Source organism: Aythya ferina (assembly GCF_964211825.1).
Source record: "Aythya ferina genome assembly, chromosome: 11".
Lineage (NCBI taxonomy): Eukaryota > Metazoa > Chordata > Aves > Anseriformes > Anatidae > Aythya > Aythya ferina.
Window position 1 is genome coordinate 18,114,888 of NC_140307.1, and position 23,129 is coordinate 18,138,016.

At 40.8% G+C, this 23,129-nt stretch overlaps 1 protein-coding gene across 13 annotated transcripts in view; it reads right to left on the reverse strand.

The window, feature by feature from the left end:
• Positions 1-23,129, reverse strand: part of TCF12 (transcription factor 12) — a 158,667-nt gene that overhangs the window by 32,675 nt on the left and 102,863 nt on the right. For 8 of the 13 annotated variants that reach the window (XM_084532351.1, XM_084532353.1, XM_084532354.1 and 5 more), the window contains 2 exons: positions 18,960-19,095; positions 15,813-15,865 (listed from right to left, as the gene is read on the reverse strand). In XM_084532351.1, the coding sequence (XP_084388477.1) occupies positions 15,813-15,865; positions 18,960-19,095 (189 nt within the window). Of the gene's footprint in view, positions 1-6,921; positions 7,116-8,526; positions 8,551-9,778; positions 9,920-15,812; positions 15,866-18,959; positions 19,096-23,129 lie in introns of those variants that run through there. The other 5 variants (XM_084532348.1, XM_084532349.1, XM_084532347.1 and 2 more) reach the window with 5 other exon arrangements.

Sequence of the window (23,129 nt, forward strand, 5' to 3'; positions counted from 1 at the left end):
AACGCAGCATATGCTACAGCTGATGGAAAATCTATCACTGTCACAGGACAGCAGTGGAAACAAAGCTTTATGACATTTAGCACTGACAAGAAGATGTACACTGATAAATGTGAAATAATCTACAATTAGGAATTATACTTTTAAACCACGGCATCAATGAGGTTTGTAAATGTAAGCTTCAGACTGAAATTTCAACATTTTACATTAATTTGATTTCCAACAACTGATCAAACGCCACCTCAAAAGGCAAATTGAACTGAAAACCTTGTACAAACATATCATTTACAGATATGTACGTACAAGCCATTAACATAACAAAAATGTTATGAATTGTGTCAAAGAAAGAGAAGCCCTTTCAAACAGCTACATGAAAGTCCTCGCACAGACACACAACTTTATAGAGTTTCTGCTTGTTTTGGTATCTTAACTATAGATTGCAAAAACATCGCTGCGATGTTATGAAGCTGCACTTGTGCCAGTCTAGATCTTTCAGATCAAAGAGCTCTTGCGGCAAAACACAACTGATGTGGTCTCAAAGACTTCATCAGCTCCAGATGTGGGGAAATAGCCAGCCAATTCCACAAAAGGAGCAAGTCTCTTTTAGTTACAATCAGAACTACCCACAAATTAAAACCAGGCCTCTGATGTCATCTGATCACCTGCAGATGAGCGCCAGGTTTTTTTCTGGTTAATGACCTAATCATAATTTTTTATGTTGTGTTACTACAAACAAAATCTAAAAGCAAAGGAGAGGATTTACTAAGATTAACCTGAAGTCCATCAGATGAAAAATAACTTTTTTTTTTTTTTTTTTTTTGATTCCCAAAGTTGATGATAAAAAAAATGCCACCCTATTTTGAAGTGTGGAAGCGATGTGTTCGGCTGACCAGCTCGCTGGCTCCCCAAGCCCCACTGTGGTTAGGGGCAGTCCAGCAGAACGCAGCCCGCCAGGGGCCTGGCGAGCGGCTCCGCAGCGAGGCAGCCGGTGCCCTACTTAAAGGGCTTCTCTTCCGCGACAGCTGAGTAAGGCAGTTATAAATATGACGTGGCTGCTCAAGACAGCCTCTTCTAGCTATTAAACTGATAACAGTGACATCCAGGAGGCATCAAGCCAGTTTTTCCTGGCTGACATTCCCCCAAAGACAAGGAATACTGTTAAAAGGTCACCCTGTCTCCTTGGAAGCCGGCGCTCCCCAGCAGGTAGGGGAGGAACCCACCTTCTAATCCCCTTACATGCACTACACCCCAAGGCACAGGCTGTGCCTCTCGACTGACAAGCACAACACTCTCGATTATGAATGGGAAATTCCCTTCCAATAAACACATGCCAAGAAGAGTTTTTTAAATGACTTATCAAGTGGAGGACTCAACTCTTTTTGGAGCTGTGCTAGAATATACATTAATCCTCACAGCGCAGTACTTCTGGAGGGTGCATGGCCTCCGCAGAGGGAAGTAGGACAACCAAGCTGTGGAGAACATCAAATCGTAGACCCACTTCTGCCTCTTCCGCACCCGGCACCATTTCACATTTCTCCAGTGGGAACGGCAGGATGATGACAAAGATTTTTTTTTAGGGTGGGGAGCTGACTTCCAGAACGTAGCACTGAGCAGGCTGGAGCTGTACGACAGCAGGTTAGGCAAAGCCAACGCACCGTCCAGTTCTCCAATCTGCCTTTGTTCTCAACACATTCAATGAACGCTGCCGCAGAACTTAGCCCCAACCTCACGTGTCTAAGAGAAGTCAAAGGATTACACAACGTGCTTCTATTTACAAGTGCCAGTAACACAAACATTAACTTGAAGATTTGGGGTTAGCAAATTTTACTTGAAGTAAAGCTTCCAAGTCTCATTCTATAAATGCATTTAACAAATACAACACTTTGAGTGTTCCTGTTGGCATACTCCTTCTCAGGCAATTCTCCCTTAATCTGTTTCAAATTCTTAAATATTTATCAATGTTTAATATTAATGTTAAAAGCAGATTAAAAAACAGCAACGAGGCTATCAAAGCTTACTTTTGATGAACTCATGCTATCTCAGGACCAAGTCTCCCAAGGTGCATACTATTTGTGAAATTATAAGCTATGTTATTCATTTAATTCTATTTATTAACAATTCTTGGAAGTCCCGGGCAATATTTAGCAAGCTGCAAGAGAGACAATTTTTTGAATCCACTAGAAATGGATAACCTTCCCTGTAGCTTGTAAACTCCGCTAACTAGCCCAGCTACATTCCATCAGCATCAGTCATGCACTAAGCAAGTGTGTGCCGATGAATGATTTGTACATGTGGCAAAATTTTACAGTGTATTATCTGCAGGTTTTGCCACAAAAGCTAATTCTGCTGAAAGGCAGCTCTGGGAAAAAAGAGACTTGTTTTCATGTTTATTATATTTCTGACAGAACCACGTACTAAAACTTCAGGAACGTAGAACAGTAACTACTTTTCCCTTCACTACTTTACAGAGACAGAAATTGCCAAAAGCACAGCTGAATTTTTTAGTTGATATTTAAGCAAGATGATAGAATGGAGAGAAGCTCTAATATAGAAACAAGATCAGTACACCACATCCTAAATCCTGCTTTTTGTTTCCAATACCAGGTGTAAAGGCTCATATATTTTAAAACCTCTTCTCACCACCCAGAAAGAAAATAAAACAGTCCTCAATGAGAACAGAGCATCTGTCTCGCCTGCAAATCCAACCATAATTTTTAAGGATGGTATAAAATTCAAACTCCTTGAAGCAGCTAAACTGAATTCCATCTTAAATAAATGTTTACGCAGTTTAGGCGTGCTATACATGCCTATTTGGGTATTTTTGAAATGCAGAACCCTACTGCAACGATACAGGCTTCCTAGCTTCTTCCCCAGCAAGTGATAATTTTGAAGTCATGTTAAAATGTGATAGGCCAACTTAGCTAAAATCCCAAAGTCGGGATACAGAAACGTTTTGTTCTTTTGATTTTATTTTTTAAATTGTAGCGTGAGGACAGGGGGAGGAAAAAAAAAATTAAGGCGACAGGAACACCACCAAAAATAAATGTGTATGTAATGCTTGAAGATTCGTTCTCCATTTACTAGAACAGCAAAAACCTCTTCCCCACGCTTTTCTAACTACACTGTTACTAAAGAATGCATACAACTAAGTCTTCAAAAATTCCTATTAAAAACAGATTTTCAAAGAAACAACAACAACAAAGTTGAAACAAATTAGCTCGTTTCTTAACCTGTTCCCTGTATTTCACAAAGCTTTTGTAGCTGCGCTAGGAATCCCCCTCACCACCAGTGATCACAGGAAGATAGAGCAGTGGGGATACAATCCTATCTTCTGTATTTGATGATTTTTTCCCTGACCTCGCTAGTACTGTCACTTTCTGGACTTGTGACAGACTGCTGCACTTCTACAAATGGACCTCAACATGAATGTCATTTCGGAAAGCAAATCCATGGAACAAATGGGTGTGCTCGCATTTTGAGAAAAATAGATCTGTCCAATCCAGCACCTGAGCCCATCCCTCGCTGCTTTCATTTGCCCAAGGAAAGGGACACAACCTATGCTCCACAGCACCGACACGGCTTGCTGCAGACAAGACCCCCTTCTGGCAGGGGCCCACTGCTCAGTACGGTGGCAGTTTAACCCAGTGGAGCAGGGAAAACTCTCGGCTGATGCACTGAACTCGTGGTACATTTTCGGAGGAGTGGGGAGGGGAGGGGAAAAGGGAAGGGTGAGGAACAGAAGAAATCCAGCTGACCAGCGTTTCCTACCTCTCCTTATTCATTGTCCACAGCGGCGTACCCCTAGAGATTTTCCAGATGATCTTCTATTTATCCTGACTTACAAATGTTAGCTTTGACCTTGTCTAAGTTGCTGTGGGCAGCATATGGCACAGAACAGATTTAATTGTACTTTTCTCCCTGTATACTAACTGGCCCAATACTAATAAAAGCAGAATTGAATAATAATTCTTAGCACCTGGTCGCTCAAAAATTTACAAACTGAAAACATTTTCCATTGCTGTTAGGAGACGTGGTATGTTATTTATTGCATTACAGCAACAGAGAGGCATGCTGTCATGTCACCTAAGCGTTTTCCAAATTATTAAATACTTTTCTTGATGTTATAACTCTGGCAGCGATGGCTACAAGACAGCTTCTTCACTAAGGAGTACTCAATACACATCCACATAGTTGCACCTGTGTGTATTTGTCCGTATCTACACGTCACACACATGTATATACACAGACATGTTTATAAATAACCTTTTGCTCTCAAAATTTTCAATACACAAGCTAGCTTACAAAAAAACAGAATCACAAACCATTACAAATATTAAAAAGTTGCATTTTGTGATTTTTTTTCTGCACTTTTTAATAGGTATTGCAGAAATTCACTGCAAAAGATGCAGTAGCTCCATCTTCGTAAAGGGATCATTGAAATCTCAGCTTATGCTGAGAAAAAGCGATGTTTACTCACCACTAAAACACCCACAGACTGGTATATCACATTAACCTGTACAACACGCGGCACACAACTGCGATGTGTAACACTCAAATTTATTCTCATGTGAAATAGCCATAGATGATATAATACGTAAGTAATGCAGTATCTGAAAATGATTTATTTTGGTGATAAGTGATATTAGTGCAATCTATCTTGAAATAATTTCAGAGTAAGATCATCAGATCCCTGAAAAAAGGACATTTAGAAAATAACCGATTTCCTTCTAAACTTGTAGGTGAGCTGAAAAAAAATAGAAAAACTTGCATTTCAATCTATATTCTTTATGCGCAAACAAGATACAAAATTTATATTAAATATCTTTATGCCATTTCATTTTACAAAATGTAAACAAAGATGATCAGTTAATGAAGTTTCCTTAATTATTTCATTTATTATTCAAATTTTTAAAAATAATGATTTAGATTTGTGCTGTTATTTATTTATTTTTTTTTAATTACGGTTGGATAATTTGTTTTCTTGTCTACAGCACAGCTCTTGTAGAAATGAAAGTGGAGGCAAGGTGAAAGTGAAGAACAGATAAATATGATTTTTGTCACAATTTTCAAAATTTGTCAAAGCTCCATAATAAAATTGTATAAACCTTCCATAAGCTACAAATATTTTCTATATATCAACAGGTGAAGGAGGATGAGAAAAAAAAAAATCGGGTTTAATTTTCTACTTTAATAGAAGTACTTTATTTTCCTCTATGTAACAGATTAAGGTTTTTTTTTTTCCTTTCTAAATTGGTGAAGATTCTTGAAACATATTTTTAGTAACTTGTTACACAGAACAGTAAGATTTTACGATTTTACTCCCTGATGAGGCATTTCCATTAAAACACGACTGCTCACTTTCAAGTGTCCCTCCTAAAACATACAGAAATTCAAAAAAAAAAAAAAAAAAAAAAGAACCTCCCCTAACAGTGTTTTTTTTTTTTTTTAATCAGACTTAATTTTTAAAATTTAACTTTATTTATGTGCCAGTGCACAACATCTATTGTGGTGCTTGAGTAGTTATTCTTTTGTTTAATGTTAGGCTTTCTTCTGTCTTACAAATTAAAAAAAGTTCTAAAGGAACAAAACATTCAGTAAGGAGCATAAACACACCACGTATTTTTAACACGTCATTTCCCACTTGTTTTGCCTGTAAGTGAATCAGGTTTTGTACACATCAGTAGGTACCAAGGAATGTCAGTACCCAAAATTGAGTAATTGAAATAATCTCAAAACCTCAAGCAATGAGGCACATACTATCAACTACTAACTGACTGAACAGTATAATTGAAGGCCGTAAAAATTAAGTTATATAGTGTTTCCATTACAGAAAGTTTCACGTACAGATTTGGCGTGTACACTGTGTGCTTAAAAAAAAAAACAAACAGACAAAAATCTCCCCTCAGCTTCATATATCCTCCTTCTAGACACTTAAATTAATAATTTGTTCCAACTTGCAGGATTCCTGGGAAAGAGAACACTAAAAGTCACCAAGAAGTTAAAAAAAATAATAAATAAAACCTTGGGCAACATGATATAGGATCATCATATGATTTGTCATCTATTTACTAACTCTTCAAGCTCATAAAGGTCACCTCTGACCCGTAACAGGCACATGCTATCAATTTTCAAGCCGTGCTCGCCTACAGTACCAGCACTTCCATCCACTATATGCCTGGAAATACTTAATAAGATCAAAGCCTTCTTTCCTGCTACAAGAACAAAGAGAAATGTTGTAATAGAGTGATCTGTGCTCTAGAAAGAATAAAATCAAAACTCCATGCAAGTTATATTCCCTTTGCTTCAGGGGTATTGTACAGTTAATTTTACTTAAGCCTTATATATATCTTCACATAAAACTTCAAACGGACCGTTTGAGCTTCGGAGCAGACATGAAAGAAAAATAATTTCATATTTGAGAGACAGCTGGCATCGGGACCAAAGGAAATGAAACAGAGCCCGCGCGCCCTGCCTCAGCCCCCTCATCGCCCCGCCGCTCCCTCGCGGCTCCCCGCGCAGCTCGCAGCACCCCCGGCTCCGGTAGCGCCGCACAAAAAGTTTGCTACCGGAGACAAAGCTCGCGGCGGGGCCGCCGGAGGAGAGGGACGAGCCCGGAACGCCGCGAGCTGCCCGGCAGCGGCTGCCCTCGGGCTGCCCGCAGCGCCCCCTCAGCTCCTCTCCCCGGGGGCCAGGGGAGCTCCGCGGCCTCCGGGCGCCGGCTGAGGGGGCCCGGGGCCGCCCTGAGGGGCCGGGGGCGCCCCCGAGCCCGGGCCGGAGGGCGCCGGGCGGGCCCGGCCGCGGCTCCCGGCGCCCGGTCCTGAGGCGGCGGCGGCGGCGCCCCCCCGGGTCGCTCCCCCCCACACCCCTCCCCGCCCCGCCGCGGGCTGCCCGGCCGGGGAGCGGGAACAAAGGCGGGCGCCTTACCGTCTTGCCGTTGTAGTAGTACATGAGGGAGCTGCTGCCCACGCCCGGCACGGGGTAGGCGCAGTACATGGCGAGGCTGGCGCGGCGCCGGGCTGCAGCCCAAGTGCGCCGCCTCCCGCCTCCCGCCGCCGCATCCGCCCGCCGCCCGCCCGCGGCTCCCCTCCGCCGCGCACGTGGAGCCGCTGCGAGGCGGCGCATGCAAAGCAGGGCCGAACCATCGCGCCCGGCCCGCGGGGGGGGGCGGCCGCTGCCTGCAGCCTGCCCCCGGCCCCAACGAGCTCCCGCCGCCGGGCGTCGCCTCAGGCGGCAGCGGGCGGCGGGGAGGCGGCCGCGGGCGGCAGCTGCTGAGGGGGCGGCGGGCGCCAGGGAGGGGGAAAGCGGGCGGAAAACTTCGGGTCGCGGCACGAGCAGGGGAGACGGGCAGCGGCACAACGCAGCTTGGCTCGGGACACGGCCAGCGCGGTGCTGTGGGGGCACAGAGCAGGGACTGAGCACAGCCGCCCTGCCGCAGGGAGCAGCCTGCAGGGCCTGAAGGTTCCAGCTGCCGGAGCACCCTGGCGGTGTGACTGCCAGGACAACTCCTCGCCCAGAACCACGGAGCGGTGCAGGGCAGCGAGGCACAGCCCAGCTCCCCTCCAGCACCACCGGCGCAGCAGCAGCCAGGCCCGCAGGAGGGCTGGCGGCTTCCTTCTGCCCCCAGGGACCACAGAGCCCCAGTTCAGGCCCTGGAGAAGCCCTAAGAAGCGTTGATTTGCACCGCGCAGTGCCCTGCCTTACAGCTTCTCGCTAGTGTTCGGGACTCTGCAGATGAGATCTGCTAACACAGCTTCAGATCTCTGCACGTGCTGCTTCTCAAAGTGCACTGGGCTCATATCACTGATTTAGACAAGTGTAGAACTTAGGAAAAAAAAACCCTAAACACTGGAAAATGCACTTCCAGCTTTCAAAGGAGTGGAGAAGTAAGGACACCCCCCTCACATCTTTTTTTTTCTTTTTTTCCCCCTAAAATAAATCAAGCACACAAACTTTTAAATCATTAAAATACACTTCCAGGTGACTACATCCAGTTCTTTCAAGTAAAGGCTGTCGTCAACACCTTTGTAATTGCTACTGTTCCTCCACATACACATGCTCAATGTTCAAAATAGGTGTATTGGAGAAGAAGAGCATGATAAAGACCCCCCTCCGCGACTAAGCATTACCCACCTGTATTAAAAATAGCTGGGTAAAAACATACAGTAGGAAAACTACCTCCTCTATGTGGCACTCAGTGTGCACACTTCACATTACAACCATCCAATACCTGTACAGAGCAATTGTAAAAGTGCATAGGTAATGGTAACTGGTAATATTTACTAACACAATTAACATTTACCAGTACAGAGGAATTATTGACGTTGTTCGCCATCACATGGCTAAGACGACAACAACAAGGACAACAATAAAACTGAGTAATGCCACTGCAAATGCTGTTTGTAGACAAACTAGTTTAATGGCTGGTACCTCCGTAACGATTCAATAAACGAATTTGTTCCTGGTATTACTTCCCCACAAATCAAACGGGTACCAATTTCAGTTTACTGAAAAGCGAATTAGTTGTCCTACCCTCAGTGACATCAATGTGAATAAAATCTTCGTGTCCAATACTTGAAATTCATCACCGTACTTGTTCTACATTTGCTATGCCATTATTCCTCACAGTACTTTGTTAGGTCAGTTCATGTTACGGGTTCAAATCATAATTCAAGCATATCAAACTAACCCTCAGATGTTTACTTAGAGCAGAATATATGAAAAACAGACCTAAAATGGACTAATTTGAAAAGCTGGTCACAAAACTGTGATATCATTACCACTAACTATGTATTTGTAGGAACTACAACCAGATAACAATTCCAAGAACTTCTGAAGTCCCAAGTAAATTTGGGTTTTGTGGTCGCATTTTTTTTTAATCCCCATTTAAGCTAAGCAACAGCTGCTCTGAAATTTGTTTTCTTAAGGGACGTTACAGTGAAATGAATCGGGGCTGGATCAGTGATACTATACTCAGTACAGTTGTTTACTCCATTTTCCTTGGTGACAAGTCAAGGGTTAATCTGATGACTCAGCCTGACAAAACAAGTCAGCTGGAGACAGGGCCAATTTTTTAAACTTGATTTCAGACAGACATGCCGTCAGCAGAGGAGTGCTGAACTGACATGCACTTTGTAGCCCGAATTGTTTCCACTCATGACCCTGTACTGTGTGTCAAAAACAATAAGCTGCCTGTTTCTAAAGTATATAAAGAGATTATGAAATCTGATGCAAAGTGAAATACTGTCCTAATAATAAACCAAGCTACCTGTATCAGAATAAATATTTTAACAATAAGAGGTTTTGTGAATGAACTGTATGTTCTTCCTAAAATCAATCTTTTATGTGAAACACATTTTTGTCCAATTTGTCAGAGCCACAAAGCAAATACACAGTAAGCATATGTAACCCAGCACTTGAGTCTATAAAAAAAAATAAACATAATTGCTCCAGATCACTGAAAATTATCCTCATACCACATAAAAGGTAATTATGTAAGTGCCTCAATGGACAAGAGCCATCCTCTGGTCAAATATATGCCATAACAACACTGCAGTATCATAATACTTGAAAAATGTTACTGCTTTTTAATCACAGCTTTATTATTTCAAATGGGTCTGTTCAAACACAAGCAGCAAAAACTTTTACAATAATTTTGAGTCAGACATAATTCAAAGTCCCCTTTTCACCAAAAGAAGCAACTGTGATGTGTAAGTCTTGAGTTTCCTCACAGAGAGCTGGCATAAATCTTTCTGAAAAACAGTAACCTAATACAATCCCAAACCTGCTATTGATGAGGACACCAATTCTGTTCTTCTTCCTAATTTGTTTCATTTCTGAGGGGCTAGGTTAGCCTTCTTTCCAAAGGCAGCAGGCTAAGACAACTGCCCTAGAAGGCTCTCCCTTTATCCCCAACTCTGCGCAGGGTTGGAAGTTTTTATCAACTTCAACCACGTTTGAAAAAGGCACAGATGTTTCAGAAGTGATTAAGCTCTTATCAGCGCTATGAAAACCTGAAACTGAGACAGAGGAGACTGACCCCAACCAACGCCTCCCTGAAGTAAAGACAAGGAATGGGGAATAAAGGATAAAAGACAAATTCTTGGAAAGCCATCTGATACTGAACAACCAGTTACTAACTAAAATACACACACATACCTATGTATCTGTATGTGTAAATGTGTGTATAACATATAAATATCAACTTTGAGCTACTAGTGATATTTCAGAAAAAAATTCTAGGCATCTCAGGACTCCTAGCAGGATGCATTTCACAGCCAAACATTTATTAGGATTAACCAAAGCAAGGCCGGTGTCAGCGTGGTCTGTAAGCGCACACCGAGCACAGCGCAGCTCTCCCAGCAGACAAGACTGAAAGCCTCAGGAAGCAGCCCTTACTGCTCTAAGTGGAAATCACGTTGTTAATTACACGGTAACAAAGCAAGAAAACTACGAACAAATACAAGTGTAACTGAGATGAAATCCTACCCATTGCTTTTATGTAGCTATACTGCAAGGTTTTTTGATTTTTTTTTTATTTGATTTTAGGAAAAACTTCCCGTTAGCTGTAAGTTAAAAAATAAAATAAAATAAAATAAAATAAAGTACGAGCACTGCCCCTGCTCAGCCCCCTGCGCTGTGGGCCCGAGCTCTCCTCAGCCCGCGGCCGAGCCCCGAGCCCCTCCCAGCGGCCGCCGGGCGCGGCGCACGGCGGGGGCGCCCCCTGCTGGCAGAGCCGCCGCAGCGCCCCCTGCGCGGCCCCCGAGGCGGCTCCGCCCCCGGCGCTGCGCGGGCTGGGGGCAGCCCCGGCCGCGCCGCCATTTGCTGCCCGCCCGGGGCTCTCTCAGCCTGCGGGCTGGCGGCCCTGCCTGCTCCCCCCGAGGGGATGGGAGGACAAAAAGCCGCTCTCCTGAGCTGTGTGTGTGAAGTGCCACGCTCTAGTCTGTGGTAACGGGAGCGTTCGTCTTCCCGGTGAAGCACAAGTTGGAGCAGCCCCGCGCAACTTCTCAGCAGTTCACAAGCTGCTGCTCTGTCACGCCGCCCCTCAGAAAGCAGCCTCACCGCCGGGCGCTGCCTTTACATTCTCCTGTGCAAATCTACACTACTTTAGGAGCATCTACTGTGCTCTTTTTGGTATGTTGTGGAAGTGTAAAGAAAACTAAAAAATCTACCAGTAAATCCACCCTGCGTATGAGGGATTTTCACAGAGAAGATGTCTCAGTAAAGCAACCTCGCAGTGGCCTACGCCACAGCCCGGCAGCAGGGCAGCAGCCCTGGAGCCAGCACGTGCCCACGGTCAGGAGCTGCTGTGATGAGAGGGGCACACACATCACGTCCCTCACCTCACCTCATGCAGCGAGAACGCCACCTGAGCTCACAGCATGACAGCCATGGGCAGCTTAGCTGTTCAGCGCCAGCAGACCGGTTTTCACTTCACGTGCACAGCAAAGGGCGGGTGGGATGCTCTAATCTTAACTCACTGCTCTTTTCAGATCTATTTCAACTAAGTCCGTTCCCTAAAAGCATCAGACTTTGAATCTGATGGCCAAAGAATAAGCATCAAGCAGAAGGAAGACTGACTCACAAGGAAGAAACCACAAGTTCTGCTTTGCATTATCCATAGGGATTCATTTGCTCACTTTCGTTATTTAAAATGCCTTATAAAACACAGCACAGCATCAGAGGCAAGGGTCGGGGTTACTCCCGTCCCCGCGTGTTACATGCTGAAGACAAGACGGACAGCTGAATACATCACTCGACTGCACCAGGCAACTCAGAAGTGCTCTGAACAAACTCTAAATACCACTTTTTACATTTTGGCACCATTTCTCACCGACATGTTCTGTGGGAATAAATCTTATGAAGAAAATTAAACAATTAGACTCAACGTCACACTCAGTTCAACACCATCCAGGCAGGATGCTCCAAAGGTTTTACTCAGACATACTACTCAGAAAAGAGACCCTGACTTCATAAAACTATTCCAAGGATGTTGATTTACACCAAGCTACTTCAATACATACTGAACTTATTCATTGTGAGGATAGTTCTCTAAAGCAAGTCTGCTCACATTAGATTGTATTAAAAATACAACATTCGCTAAATATTAAAATCTCAAAAACTGGGTTTCAGATAAACAGACAACCAGATCACTTCCACCCCCTACTTCAGGTACTCTCTTTTAACCCTGGGGAGGAGCGGAAGTAGGAGGGATTACAAAAGGGAATAAGACCAATTATTTATTTATTTATTATTATTTTGTACTTCTCAAGCTCATTCTTTAAAAGGCTAGTATATTAGAAAAGAGGCCCTTTAGTTTGTCAGAGGTAATTCTACATACAAAAACCAAGTTTCCTCTCTCTGTGCTTAGTAAAGAGTTCAAATTTAGGAGAGAGATCTCTGCCCATGGAAAATGTTCATTTGACAATCTGATTAAATAAGTGGCAATCAAAAGTTTAATATTAACTGATAGCCTTGGGTGCTATGGAAAATCTAAAATGCTCAAAATAGTTATTAGAAATGGCACTACACAGAAAACATTTGTCACAGAATTTTCTGTAACAAAAAAAAAATCAACACACGAGTATTTCTACTCTCTGATGTAAGACCAATTAAGTGGCAAAGGAATAATGACAAATAGATACGATATTTCTCTTACAATTATGACACAACAGCTATTGCTCATGGTGCTAATGATAAATATTGATCTGAAATATTTTTTGACAACACACGTAAACAGTACCATGTTTCTGCTCATAACACATTGGTAATTTGATTACAAACTCGTTGAACATTTCCAAGCAAGCCTTACTGTTCTCCCTCTGCAGATCAAGAAGTTCTTTGAAAGCACTGACTATGCTCTCTATAGGTGACGCGTGCCCCACCAATTAGTTACAATTGGTTTTGAGTCACATGATGTTATGATGTTATTACTGTTTCTTGGCTTAGTTAGGATAACTCCTACAGTCTGAGAAATTCTCAGAAATACTGCAAGAGTTTAGAACCTCTGAGAATGCAACTGCCACCGAAAAAAAAAAAAAATACATTTTATCTGTTAGTAAAAAATCAGCAGCTCAAAAATCTCGGTTCAAGTTTGAGCTAATTAAGAAAGTAAATCACTGATTTTTAGTTTTTATCCTTCTCCCAAAGCTTTATATTTAGTAGTTAATAGTTCAACACAAACACTTGCATGTCAGCATCAAAAATGTTTTGGGGCAATGACTCACCACTTAGCAAACTTAAGATAGCAGAACTTAAAAATACACTCCTTTGGTGCAATTAGTTTTCACAGTAAAAGGACAAATCCGGATTCCAAGTCGCATTCCAGAAGGTAACTAAACAATTAATTACCACTTCTCTATGTAACTAGTTTTACTTTGGGCCTGATAGAAACACATGAAGAATGGTAAGTCTGAAAGCAAGCAATTTCAGAAAATACCGTTCATATCCAAGAGAAAAAGAAACAAAGTAGAATTAAAGAAATCATCGTATCTCTGAAGATTGCTACTGAATTAGTTACCTAGACAATTACTAGACTACCCATTGCCATAGTCGCCCCATACTAACACACAACCATTAGAGAAAACTGTAAAATATTTATAAAAAAATCCAGATCCTTTTATCGTGTCACATTAAGAATCCACTATCTTTCTTGTGACCTCCATACTATAATTACACTTCTCTGCACTACCTATCAGCTAAAACAATTTTATCTTTGCCACCATACATTGATTTCTTACCAAAGTCTAGTTAAAATAAGTAAAGACAACACTTGAATAATTATCAACTCAATTTAAGTTTCCTATGATGGCCAGTAAATTTCAGTTTTGTGCCGCATGCTAAACAAAACATCTCAGAGCACTTTTTTCCATTATCTGTCATCTTCCTTCATGGCTCTATTCAGCACCGAAAGCATTTAAACAGAGAAACGGTGCTTTAAAAAAGCAGCATAGAAATCTTTGATTCTTCACAGAAGCTGTGCTTCACTTCTCCGACTGGTACAGTGTTAATACAAATAAAATTTAATCAGCATTTTGTTGTCTTCATTCAGAAGAAAAATTAAATGAAAAACATTTGAAAAATACTGCTTCTTAAAATTAATGCCTAGTAAGAGAAATGAGATAAATTTTTCATTCACTAAAATGATCTCTTTACCTGGCTAATGCTACTAAATATTAAACATGTAATGCAAGTTTTATTACTCTCCTAGAATTACAGTAATAAATTACATGGAAACTGCACTGCTACGTGTTTTAGCTTCTCTGACATTTTTAATATATTTTTGTTAATCTAGCAGAAATCATCTGCTAGACTGTAAAGCCACCCTACATAACACACAACTGTTAAAATGTAAATTGCCAAACTATTTTTAGCTGCTGCTGAAGGAGGGAAAGAAAGGAGAGAAAAAAAGGCAGAAGAAGAATATTCCTGGCCTCGGGAATAATGATTTGAGGCATTGTGTTCATTTTGTTTATCAAGCAGCTATTCAGCCTCTAGTGGGGCCCAAGTGCTTATGCAAGCAAAAGCTTTTAAGAGTGCCTGCAGCTGCAATCCTGGCTTCCAGGTAGGCTGCAGGTTCAGAGCACAGCTGCCCCAGGCGATCTGCGCTATCTCAGCTCCATCTGGAAGTGCGGTTAAAATAGGATTTCAGATCCCGGTTTCCGTATGCATCACCGTGAGCAGGGGGAGGGAGAAGGGCAAGAGAGGGAGGAGAGACCGGGGGAGATGCAAGGGCTGGAAGACACCGTCCATGCCTCAGCCCTAATACCGAATAAAAAGCTCAGAGCCATTTCGCTCCCGCTCTGCTCCTGCTGCCCGTGCCGTGCGCTATTCAGCCTATCCGGCTTTGAGTTATGACTCATCCAAGTGCACCTGCGCCCATGTGTTAAGTACTGCCAAATAAAAGCCCAACATCCATTTACACAACAAAGAGATGTACCCCGCAAGGCAGCAGCGCTTCCCCCTCCCCTCCTGTTTGTTCTGAGCAGGGAGAAAAATAATTCTGTCCTTCACTTCACTGGGGATTTTTCACTTCACGTGGATCTTTAAATGCAGATTCATTTATAAACAATTTTCTTCCTTTTAAGAATAAAGCATATTTAATACCACAAAACACCCCTATAGCATTAGATTATCACAGCCATTAATGATTTTTCCACCAAAACCCTTCCAACCTTTTTCATCAAAGCCCTTTATTCTCGAAGGATAAATTTTCAAGCGAAGAGGGATCAACAAACTAGTTGCTTGAAAGCTTTCCTGATGCTAGGCTGAAGTTAGGAAAGGCTTAATGAAGGCTTTAAAATCCACCAGGGCTTCACAATGAACATCTGACTCGGTGATTTATGCATATTAATAACCTCAGTCCTACTGAGGCAAGCTGAGCTGTACATGTCCTCCGAATCTTAATGTCTTCAGCTCCACTGGGATTATTACAAATGTAAATTTCTAAGATTCTCAGCTATTAATCTCTGTCTGTCCTCCTGTTCAGCAACATAATGACTAATTAAACATCAAAAGACCTGTACAGGAGATCTTCTTTGACAGCTCCTGGCCCAGCTCTCTTCCCAAGAGAGGAATTCAAATGACAGGGACAAGTGGGTAGGAGCATATGAGCAAGCTACAAATCACCGCTATGAAATCTAAAAATTACATATCAAATGTGTATTTAGTCTTCAAGAACCACTCCCAATTGCCTACCCTAGCTGTTCATGTCCAGTGGATACCCTCCCTAACGATAAATTGAATAATTAGTGCGTCAGGTACATAAAACCCAGCCTGAGCCCACTTTACTTACTATAAGTAAAAAATGTCATACTTACAGAAGAAGGCAAACCTGGGGGCACCTTTCTTACTTTCTTTGTCTGCAGAGGATCTGTACATAGAGAAACGACACATTTGATCAAGCATCTATGCTTCAGATGGAAAATAACAACTATCCACTCCATACAGTTTTTCTTTCCACAACAGATTTCTTTTTAAATCCATGCTTTGTTTTTCATTTTGTGCCAATTAAATTTGTATCTCTCATCAATGCAAGAAGGTGCTTAAATAGGTAACATACAAGTGATCTTTTCTAATATAAAGCTTTCCTAAACAATTACTTTCAAAGCCTAAGAACACTAACATTGCAGGATATGTTGATGCCATCATACACTTGGTAAGAAACAAAGTAAGATTTTGAGATAACTACGAAGAAAACCGGACTGATTAGCAATAAACATTCTCTCCCCTTCTGCATTTCAAAGACAGAACTATGAAAAAGGAATTTATGAAACATTATGTGCTAAAAATACGAACATGATGTACATTTCTATAGCATTTAGTCTATAGAAAGGTTGTAAATAATAGGATATGCAATGACCTAAATACTTAAGTAGAAGTTAATGCAACTCATTTTTTTTCATGTTACATTAAAGATAGATACGTAACCAGCCTCCTTCTATCAATAATAATTTTAACAACACAAAAGTAGTCAGCAATTTCACTATCTAAATCAAGAACCTGAACTAGTTTAGTTTGCTGCTAATGAAATTAATCTGAATGCTTACTATACGTGCAAATTAGAAGTTAACGGATGTTTTGTGCTGGGTATCTGGCAATGTTATCGTTTCTACAGTTGACTGATTGAGTCTTCAATTAAAATACAGAACTCCTATTTTTCTGTTTTCATTCAGAAGAGTATAATAACAGTTTCAGTTTCAGATATGACAAGATAAAAACTAATTACTCATTCCCATGTGTAATAAACCCACACAACTACTGGAAAAATATTTGCTGAATATCTTCACTCAGATCATGCCATAGGAGGTGTTTGAAAAGAAAGAAAAAACACTTCTGCGAGAGGTATTTACACTGCATACAAAGCATGACCTAGAAGGGCACACTGATTGATTTCAGCAATCTTAAAGTAGCAAATATAAAGAAAGTTTGTTAAAAACCCTGGACAAGCCCTAATTCAACTTTTATTTAAATCATTAGCCAGCAGTTCTACACCATTTAACTACACCACTTAAAAATAGCAGAAAGTATTTCAGGCCTGCTTTCTCTAGCTGCTGGAAATGAGACTCGAGATACAAGTTCACTTTTCTGGGACTTGGGAGAAAACTTGAAATTCATAAATTTGTAAGCCCCACCTTCCCATGTCCCAGTTACAGCCTGGCAGAGTCAGTCTCGACAGAAAGAGGAATGTTACGCTACTGGTAGTTTGAAAAGGGTAATATACCTCGAGTTTCTCCTTCAACAAAAAATAAACATGAGTACTACTCGGAGAACACCATGCTTACCTTCATTATGTCTGATTTAATACCTGGAACTTCAACTCTATACAGTTTGCACAAGAAATTATAAGTTAATCACTGAGGGAGAATCCTAAACCAGGTTGTCTAATTTATATTACATCCTTGAATACGTGGTTGTTTCATACACCTCCTCAACTTTTCTTCCCACTTAACGTCACTCTGTCCAGCCTTCAAAGTCATGGCGTAACAGACACCCTGCTGCCCATAACCATAGCAAGTTACTATTACATCAGTTTCTCACTACAACTGATTCAATGGAGGCTAATAACAACTAATTGTTGTTATTGTGTTATAACAAGTCTTTTCTATGGAAGTTTAACCAACCTTCCAAAAAGCAAACAAAATATTTCACTTAACTTTCACTGAATATTTCACTGAACTTTCCTTAGATTGTTCCTCTTCTAAAACAGACTTGACGAATGTCTGCATTTGGTTCTCATATTCTAAGGAACATGAATCCTTTCAAGCATTTGTAAAGAAAGGCAACCCCAGATTAAACGGTGGTTGTCTTGACAACATGTTAAATAAACTACATGAAAATGTATTTATATGTACATATAGGTAAAGTTCCAAAGTCACATTTTTATAATTATAGATTTAAAAAAAAAAATCCAAGCATGTTCAGGACTATTTTAATGTCCAAAGAGTTTGCAATTTCTAGTTAATACTCAAGTTACTTCAAGAAACAATTTGCATTTGATAAAAATGAAATTTTGGGTAAAGTATGGTTTAAGTTATATGGTTCCAACAAGCAAAATGTTCATAACAAATGTAAGTGCTATACAGAATAAAGGACATTCAAAAAACATGCAGAACTAGAGCAATCACAATAACATAAAATGCCAACATTGAAATATGGTAGCTTTTAAACTGGAATATCAAGTTACAGTCTCTCTTTTTGTACTTTTTTTTTTTTTTTTTTTTAAAAAAAAACTACCGTGCATACCCAATTATTTAGGATACTCCTACAGCAGAAATGATAGAACAGCTGGCTCATTCTTGATTCCCTAATTCAACAAAAAGACTTTAGAGCTATGAAATATTACCAGTGACTACGATTGAGAAGGAAAGCTTTATTTATCAAAAAGTATCTCCAGAATACAAATCCTGTTATAGTATAACGACTTCAAGCAAGTTCTTGCCTGCTTATTTGCAAGGTAGTTGGATTTTAGAGTAAACTACTAGTCTCCAGTTTCTAAGAACTTTAAAGGCATGTTGAACCAATTACAATGAACTATGTATTGCCCTAAATAAAGTTACTTTTAGCATATAAAAGGATAATTGTTTCCCCTTTGTGTCTTTCCCCTACTAAATAATGGTAATGACCTCAAGGTCAGGCATTTCCAGGAGTTAATGATGGCATGGGTTAAGGGCACTCAGCTGGTCATCAACTCCTATCCATCTGTCATTATTGCTTTTGCAATTAAGGTTTTTATTGGAGTTTCTTGTTTGTTTTATAAGCAATACTGATCAGTACAGAATTCACACCAGCATCTCAAAGAAAATTTCTGTAATTCTGCTTTCTCTCTCTTATACAGCAGTTTGCTGTAATTTGAATTGCTCAGTAAAGAGCAATTACCGGTATACAAACTGAGCTGTCACAGAAAATAATAAAGTCTGCAGAAACGCATCACGAATGAAAGTTTAAAAACTGTCTGTATTACTCACCAAGAGCTGGTGAGTCATGAAGTGGTCTTCGGCGCTGATTTGTACCAGAGAAAGGGTAGTAGGCTGTTCCAGGTTTTCCCGAGGATGACAGCTGACCTGGGCTTCCAAGACCCATATCTGACCGAAGCAGGCTAGACTGCAAAATACACAGACAGAAGTAAAATTAAGCTCTGTAATAATTAAGTTGTTAATATACCAGGCTAACAAACCATTCACTGTACATACTCTGCTTGCCATTTATAGGCATTTACTGGGTTTTCAGTGAAGGCCTTTGAATTCAAAGGAGTAAACTTCTTAAAATTAGCATTTAGAAAATACACTGCTGTGTAATTCAGAAAGGTGGAGAGAGTTTTGCTGTGAGCCTCCAAACAACAGAACCATTTCTGTTTATGAGGTCTGAAAGAAACAATTCATACTTAAATTACAAATAAAAATTGTAATACTTTGTTTAGTTTGCAATGTCACACCATGTACTATACAATATAAACGTAATTGATAAAAACTGCTGAAAGTTTATGGTTTAACATTGGGTTTTAGCACATACTTAGAAATTCAAAGCTATATTACATTCATAAAAACACAGAAGAATCATCCCAAAATATCAAACAAACAAAAGAGATAACAGATTAACGCACAGAATATAAAACATTATGACATTTTAAAAACTTCAACAACGTAGTTGAATGCTTTTTGTTTCCTTTTCATGCAGTAAATACGAACACATTCTGAACCGTTAACAAGTGCATTATGTATTATTTGGCCTCACAGTATTTGGATTTCTGTGAAACTGAAACGAACGCAGGTGATTTATGGGAACCCAGTTTTTTCCATGGTCAGTAACATACTTAGCCTTGTTTTAGTTGAAAAATCCCCTAAGCTTTTTCACCTAAGGGGTGAAACTCAAAGAAGTGTTTGTACAGGGAATATAATGCTACCAAGCAGTAAAAAGGCATTCACTGCAGCTTTAGCACTGGATGTTGCATACAACTTTCCTCCTACACCAACATGCATTTGGTATTACACACAGCTCAAGTCTCTTTACTTTGCTTTTTATATATTTAGGAAAATCAGATGGTGTTTTATGGTCACCGTGGAACCAACAGTCTTCAGATCCAAATAATTTGCTTCTCATTTCTTCATACTAGGTCACTCTGCAGCCCAGTCCTCGCACTGTGGGTGAGGTAGAAGACGTGGCTGTTGGATGGCAGTATTACAATTGTGTTTGCCGGCATTCAAACTGTGCTGACATTTCAATTACTAGATGATGCAAGACAAAAACTTATGGGATTAACATTTACACCAACATAAACCAGAAGTGTCACCTCCTTTCAGCCATGCCAACTTTCCTCGTCCTCTCAAACCACTCTTGAAGACAAAGTTGCTGCACACGGCAGGTTCCCCAGGCCATCAGACAGGCACATCTACAGGCTGGGTAGCGGCAGCAACTGCTTTAACACCGCGGCTTCCTAGGGCTGCAGCAGCTCTCTGGAACGTGAGCAGGCACCATTGCTGCCAATTCGCCTCACCTTCCATATTAAGGCCTGAATAGGAAACCTCTATCTTGTGAAAAGCACTGCTTTCAAGCCAACACCGTCTAAAAGAAAATATGAAACTAATTCTGTTCTTATCCTAAGAATTAACCAAAAAGTAAAACTCGACCTTCAGCCCAGGAACATCCAGGACTGAAGGAAAGCTTCTTTGCACGGCCCTTGGGGAAGAAGCACTGTGATAGTTATTTCATGTTGCAGAAAGAAGGCCCCACTGACAGCAGTAGAAAAGCTGAGGCTGGAAGGGACCTCTGGAGGTCACCTCGTCCAGCCCCTGCTTGCTCAGAGCAGCTGTCAAACACAATTAGGAACTACAGCCCACTCGCACTGAAGACAACGCTCCCCGCTCCCTTCCAGCATCTTCCCAGCACTAGCAGGGACTTTGGAAATACAATGGGATCCGTACAGACACCTCCAAGAAGGAAGAAGGAGAGCTTAGTTCCTATATTCACAAGGGGCAGGCAAGGACAGGGATGGACACAACAAAAAACAGTAGAAAGTCTTCAATACACTTCCACCAAGCCATTCCAAAAGACACGTATCTGTGCCTTTTCCCAACTTCACCTCCAGGCTTCACCTCGTACTATTTGCCACCCTTGCTTTTGTTCTATGTATTCCAGTTTTTGACATTTTCACATTTCCATTGGAACCCGAATTTCAAAGAAATATGGCTTCTACGAAGATAAAATAAGTGCGTAGGTAATATACATATCCAGTACATCCCAAACTGTGCAACCCCAGCCTATAACCTACTTCATTACAAATTTTTATTCCCCCTCTCCCTCTTGGAAGACAAAAAAAGACAAAAACCCCAACCAAACAAAAAAGGCTGAACCAATTAAACGAAAACGCCACCAAAAAAAGCATAACCTTTGTCTGCCATTCCCACCATCAAATGAGGCATCTGTTTAAAATTTCGTAATTATTCCTCAGTCTTCCCAAACAAAATAAAAATAGATGTCATTAGTTCATCTTATTGATTTTTCTGCCTGTCTGAACCAATTGAGAAGCAATATTGATTAGGACTGATCCTTTCCTAAGGGCATCTGATAAAGAAAGGAATACAAAATACCACTGAGGATAGCCAAAAAGCTTTGTATTATCAGCACCAGGCTTCTTCTGCCTAACTGCCTGGGGTCCCTGCGCAGAGGCGGATCGCTTCCACACGTCGGCTGCGACGTTCCCCATAGAGAACGCTCTCACCCCGCCGAACCTCATCTGCCAGGCACGGATCCAATTACTACAGAATAATCAATGACTGGTTATTCTGAACACTGCCCAGTCCTGTTTGGATTACGATTATAAACAAACGGGCATCATTCCTAAAAAACAAACAAATAAATAAAAAGCCTCTTCAGATTTTATAAGACATTTCCAACTTCAAAATAGACAGGAACTTATTTAAAGCAGCATTTTTCCCTAGGGAATGTGTATTCAATAACCAATCCAAAGAAAAAACTAAAAAAGGCTTTTATTACAATAAACTACGAACACAACAACCCTAATTCTAAAGAGGCTGGAACAGAGAAAAGAGGTAAACATGACTGCTTTACTTTTCAAGTTTATCTCTTGCAGCAAAATAACAACAAACAGTTTTGACAGCCTCAGGGGAAATAGCATGACCTGAGTCCAAAAATAAAAGACTTTTTTTTTTTCCTCCAAACAAAAACCACAAGGGCCAGTATCTAGACAAATGCTTTGAAGGGGTGCCTTTCCTGAAAAGTATTCTCAGAAAAATGAACTGCAGGGAAGTCAGGAAAAAAACGCTGTAATGGTGAGGTGGTGGAAGAAGAATCCTATCTTCATATGATGGTGGGGCAACATGACTCTGTCTGGGTGTATTTATGCGTCTTAGTCACAGAAATCCAGCATTGCAGCTGCCCTTGCCTGTATGCAAAGTTAGCTTCCATTCAAACTAACCAGATACATCAAAATGGTATGGCTGGAGTACAAAAAAGAGCATGCTCCTTGCTCAAGCTATTTTAATTAATTTATTATTATAAATTCATTCTTCCAAAGAAATAAGAAATCAGAATAAGAGAAAGTTTGACTGCTTTGGAAGTTGTCTTTTATGTAGCCCAACTCTTCCAACCTCTAGGATCCCAGTGATACAACCTGCTGCCAAAACACCCCTCTGCCTACCATGAACTTGCAGGACACCAGCCAGCACAATTCCAGCACGTTGGTAAGCAGTTCTCTGATTTTCTTGCTTCAATATATAAAAACAGATGTGGGCACCTCCTTATACAACACTCCTTGAAGCTCTCATATGCTTGGAAAACCCAGATACATGAAAGCAAACTACATGAATGTTTTTAATGAACCCTCTCCATAGGCTTCACTACTGCATGGAAGGCTTTGCCATTTCAAAAAATCTGTCTGTTCTAGGCACTTGGCCTTGTGATTCCCTCAAGCAATCAGCATTTCTGGTAGTCTAAATCTTGCTAACCTTTTTTTTTTTTTTTTTTTTTTTAAACGCAAGCACATTAGGAAATAATTAATGTAGCTATAGCCAAGTTATGCACTAGTGCAATCCAACTACAACTGCATGCCTTTACATTATTATTTTCTATCAAAATAATAATATGGTTGAGAATAAAAGCATTGGATTATTCTTTGCAAG